This window comes from Amblyomma mixtum, chromosome 5 (assembly GCF_055824585.1).
Source record: "Amblyomma mixtum isolate Tamu chromosome 5, ASM5582458v1, whole genome shotgun sequence".
Classification (NCBI taxonomy): Eukaryota; Metazoa; Arthropoda; class Arachnida; order Ixodida; family Ixodidae; genus Amblyomma; species Amblyomma mixtum.
Window position 1 is genome coordinate 165,439,270 of NC_143016.1, and position 4,776 is coordinate 165,444,045.

General features: G+C 44.2%; 1 protein-coding gene across 1 annotated transcript; it reads left to right on the top strand.

Moving 5' to 3' along the window:
* The first annotated feature begins 267 nt into the window (after window positions 1-267).
* LOC149344501 (uncharacterized) lies at window positions 268-1,854 on the top strand. The gene has a single exon (XM_089547250.1). The coding sequence runs from the start codon at window positions 268-270 to the stop codon at window positions 1,852-1,854; it is 1,587 nt and encodes a 528-aa protein (XP_089403376.1).
* Window positions 1,855-4,776: the final 2,922 nt, after the last annotated feature.

Below are 4,776 nucleotides of genomic sequence, written 5' to 3' on the forward strand. Positions count from 1 at the left end.
TTCCGCACTCTTTTGAGGGAGCGATCAAGTTTGGAAAGAGGGGGGAGCCATAAAAAATTGATGTTTTTCGGTCATGGTGCCAGCCACCAACCATGGAGTCCAACAAGGGGACGCGACAAGAACTTGAAAGAAAGTCCTGCCTACGCCAGCTGTATACCTTAACTATAACCTAATATGACTCAACTCAGGGTAGTTGGTCACACACGGTCACACACGGTCTGTGTGACACGGTTGGTCACACAGAGTGGGCGTGAGAACAGCACCAGGATGCGGCCACCTAATCCGCTCTGCTTCTTCGTCCAGGTTACGGCATGGGCTCTGTTCAGCAATGCCCCGCTATCGTCACATACCCATGAGATCAGCAAGCTGCCCTGCCACTTCAACGACACGTGTGATGCCGCATGCCCGCAAGACCGGCACATTTTCATCGCCGTCCCTCCATCGCATGAAAGATCCAGATCAACAGCGACATCATTTGCTGCCTATATGAACAGCTGGCGGGCCCCCGGCGCCCTTAGTGGGCGTGAGAACAGCACCAGGAGGCGGCCACCTAATCCGCCCTGCTTCTTCGTCCAGGTTACGGCATGGGCTCTGTTCAGCAATGCCCCGCTATCGTCACCTACCCATGAGATCAGCAAGCTGCCCTGCCACTTCAACGACACGTGTGATGCCGCATGCCCGCAAGACCGGCACATTTTCATCGCCGTCCCTCCATCGCATGAAAGATCCAGATCAACAGCGACATCATTTGCTGCCTATATGAACAGCTGGCGGGCCCCCGGCGCCCTTAGTGGGCGTAAGAACAGCACCAGGATGCGGCCACCTAATCCGCTCTGCTTCTTCGTCCAGGTTAGTTCTGTTACTTCCCTGTACGCTAAGAAATCAAATGATGTGTGCCTGTTGCTGTTCCCACGCCCGGGAGTTTTGCTTTGTGTGTTCAGTGAATGCTTTGATATTGTACACCAACTGCTAGCGTTGTCCGGGGACGTCGAGCTCAACCCTGGGCCTAACACGAGGCATCAGGTACAGGACTCTCTTCCTGACGTCCAGTCTAAGCAGTTAGAAGATATGTTTGCAATACTAGAGACTTTGAACACGCGAACTGCGAAAATGCAACTAGACCCAAAGGCTTTCATAAAGTCTATTGATGATCTTAAGAAGTCCCAGCTGAAGTTAGAAGAACATTTGAGCGAAATGAACAAACGATTAACTGACGTTGAGCGCAAAACTGTTACCATTGACGAAATCGAGAAGGAAGTACATCCTTTTCAGCAGTTAGTTGCCCAACTTTCTAGTGAAAACTCTCAGCTGCGCGCGCGCCTGTCTGAACTTGAAGACAAACAGCGACGCGATAACCTTCTGTTCTATGGCATACCTGACACGCAATCAGAGTCCTGGGCTCAGTCAGAAGAAAAGCTAGTCGAGGTTCTTTCATCCTGCTTGGAAATTCCGTCCTCTGAAATTTTGATCGATAGAGCGCACAGGCTCGGTGGGTTCGCATCGGAAAAATGTCGACCAATTATTGCCAAATTTTCATCTTTCAAGGTAAAGCAGAGAATACTGCTTAACTGTTCTAAGCTCAAGGATGAAAAAATTACGCTTAGCGAGGATTATTCTTTTGCCACCCGTCACGCTAGAAAAAAACTGGTCGAATTTGGCAAGTCCCAGCCGCTCACTTTCAAGCTTCGCTTCAATAAGCTTTACATAAAAAATAAATGCTACTCCTACAATCACTCCGATGACTCCGTTCATGAAATCCCAAGCGCCTTCCCGTTGCCAACCGACAGTTCTGAGGACCCTACGAATAATACCCACAGCGCCTCCGCGCCACCGACCGAACCTGCTACTGATTAGCACTGCGCGAGGGGCAGTGGAACTAAATCCCCGGCCATTACCCCACTTTCTTTTTTGTTCACAAATATTCGTAGCATAATACCTAAACGCGATGATCTTTGTTCTGTAATTGATGCTTGTGATGCTGATATTGTATGTCTCACTGAAACCTGGCTATCGGCGAAGATAGATAGCTGTGAACTTCTTACCTGTAAAAAGAGATATAACATTTATCGGTGCGACAGGGGTTCTAGGTGTGGCGGAGGTGTGCTTGTAGCTGTTGCTGATACTGTTATGTCTTTTCCAATCCTTTTTGTAAGCGCGTTGGAACTTGTACTGGTTGAAATTCGCACATGCTCTAGGAAACTGATAGTGGGCGTTTGCTATCGTCCGCCGTCTACCTCCCCCACCTTTGTAAACGATCTTCATGATGTCATTCATATGATTACAGTCCGTTATCCGAGCAGTGCCTTTATTTTATTGGGTGATTTTAATTTCCCCAACATAGTGTGGTCTAATGTGAGTTCTTATTGCGAACCTTTTTCAAGTGAATGCGACATGTTCTTGAATTTGTGCAGTGATTTTAACTTATCCCAGCTTGTAACGCAGGCAACTCGAATTTCACCTACCGCGTCTAATATCCTTGATCTGGTACTCACCACATCGCCTGATTTTTTCCAGCCCATATCATACTTGCCAGGGTTAAGTGATCACCTACTCCTTCATTTTGCTTTGACCTGCGCAGTTCCCCATCAACGCAACCACAGTAAATATATCCATGATTACAAAAATGCTGATTTTGATGCTATTAACCATGAACTGTCTGTTTTTCTAGACAATTACTTGGTAAGCTTTCATGATCGCAGCGTGAATGCTAACTGGAGCCTGTTTAAAGAAAAAGTTGCTGCGCTCACTGAAAAATATGTTCCACGCTTAGTCATCACCTCTAACCGTCAATCACCATGGTTCACTAAATCGTTAAAACGGCTCTGTAATAAGAAAAAACGCATGTTCCGCTCTGCAAAACTAACCGGTTCCCAAGAACGTTGGACTGCTTATCAGGCCGCGGCCCTTGAATATAAAAGTGCACTGAAGGATGTCAAAGATTTGTTTTTCAATGACACATTACCTTCCCTTTTGATAAATAACCCTAGGCAATTTTGGAGCGTAGTTAACAAAAAAGACAATTCATCCATCAGCCTTAAAGACTCCAGTGACCAACTAGTTCATCCTAATGAATGTGCAAATGTTCTAAACAGTGTATTCGTTTCAGCTTTTTCCAAAAATCAGTGTTCGGTAACCCCTGCATATAACAGTGCTGACTTTTTACCGATGGATTCTATTATCTTTGATCCTGCTGGAGTGGAAAAAATAATCGAAAAACAAAAGGTTTCTTCATCATGTGGTGTTGATAACAGTAGTTCTAAGTTCTTGATTAAAACCGAACTGTACAGCTCAATAATACTCTCTAACCTATTTCAGCAATCTCTTGAAACAGCATGCATACCTGATGACTGGAAGGTCGGGAAGGTGATTCCCTTGCATAAATCTGGTGATCAACATTCCCCGCATAATTATCGACCCATCTCACTTACCAGCAATCCGTGTAAAATTATGGAGCATGTTATTTACTCTCACCTTGCATCGTTCCTTGATTCTATTGCCTTTTTTATTGACAGTCAACATGGATTTCGGAAGTGGTTTTTTTGCGAAACACAGCTTTTAACCTTCACGCATGATCTAAACTCATTCCTCGACAGGGGTTCCGTTGTCGACTGCATATTTCTCGATTTCTCAAAGGCGTTTGACAAGGTCTCTCATCAACTGCTTTTTTTTAAACTTAGTAAACTTAACCTCGACCCTAACGGTCTAAGGTGGCTGCATTCGTTTCTCACTAATCGTTCTCAATTTGTCACCGCTAATAATGCTTCTTCCTTCACTTCTCCAGTTGAATCTGGAGTGCCACAAGGCTCTGTTCTAGGGCCTCTGCTTTTTCTTATATATATATCAATGACTTACCTGACAATCTATGTTCGACAATAAATCTTTTTGCTGATGACTGCGTCATATATCGCGAAATTAACAGTGACTCTGATATAGCTCTTCTTCAATCGGATATTGATCATGCTCTTGAATGGACTAACAAATGGAACATGGAACTAAACATAAAAAAGTGCAAGTACATGCGGGTTTCTCGTCGTAACACCACATTGCCTTCATATCGTCTTAATAATTGCAGCCTTCAGTCTGTGCCTTTTTATAAATATTTAGGTGTCTTCATTTCCCATAATCTTTCTTGGAAAGTACACATAGACCATGTAAGCAATAACGCTAACCGCATGCTGGGCTACATACGCTGTAACTTTAATCTTTCTTCTAGCTCCGTAAAACTGCTTCTCTACAAGTCATTGGTTCGTAGTAAACTAGAATATGCTGCATCTATCTGGGACCCCTATCAAGAGACACTAATATACCAACTCGAATCTACACAGAACCGTGCGGCCCGTTTCATTCTCTCGAATTATCACCGTAACTCTAGCGTCAGTGCCATGAAATCAAGCTTATCACTCCCATTACTGACGCAACGTAGAAATATATCCCGCCTTTGTCTATTCCATAAGATTTACTATGATAACCCCATCCTTAAGAGAAACTTTATAACGCCACCTTGCTACGTTTCAGCTCGGATCGATCATCGTCATAAAGTTGGTATTCTTTCATGCCAAACAAACCACTTTTACAACTCATTCATCCCTAGCACATCGGCACAATGGAATCACCTTCCCCGATCAGTCGTCGAAATAAGTGACCATTCAGTGTTTAAATCGGCTTTAACTAACTTGATGGTAACATAGTACATGTAATTCTTGCGCCCTGCCATTTATTCTTTCCAGCATATGTTGTAGTTCAAACAGACCTGGTGTTTTTTTCTTTTTTTTTCTT

What these genes read in the sequence shown, in the direction of transcription:
- LOC149344501 (XM_089547250.1), top strand. Translation starts at nt 268, where the DNA reads ATGCGGCCACCTAATCCGCTCTGCTTCTTCGTCCAGGTTACGGCATGG.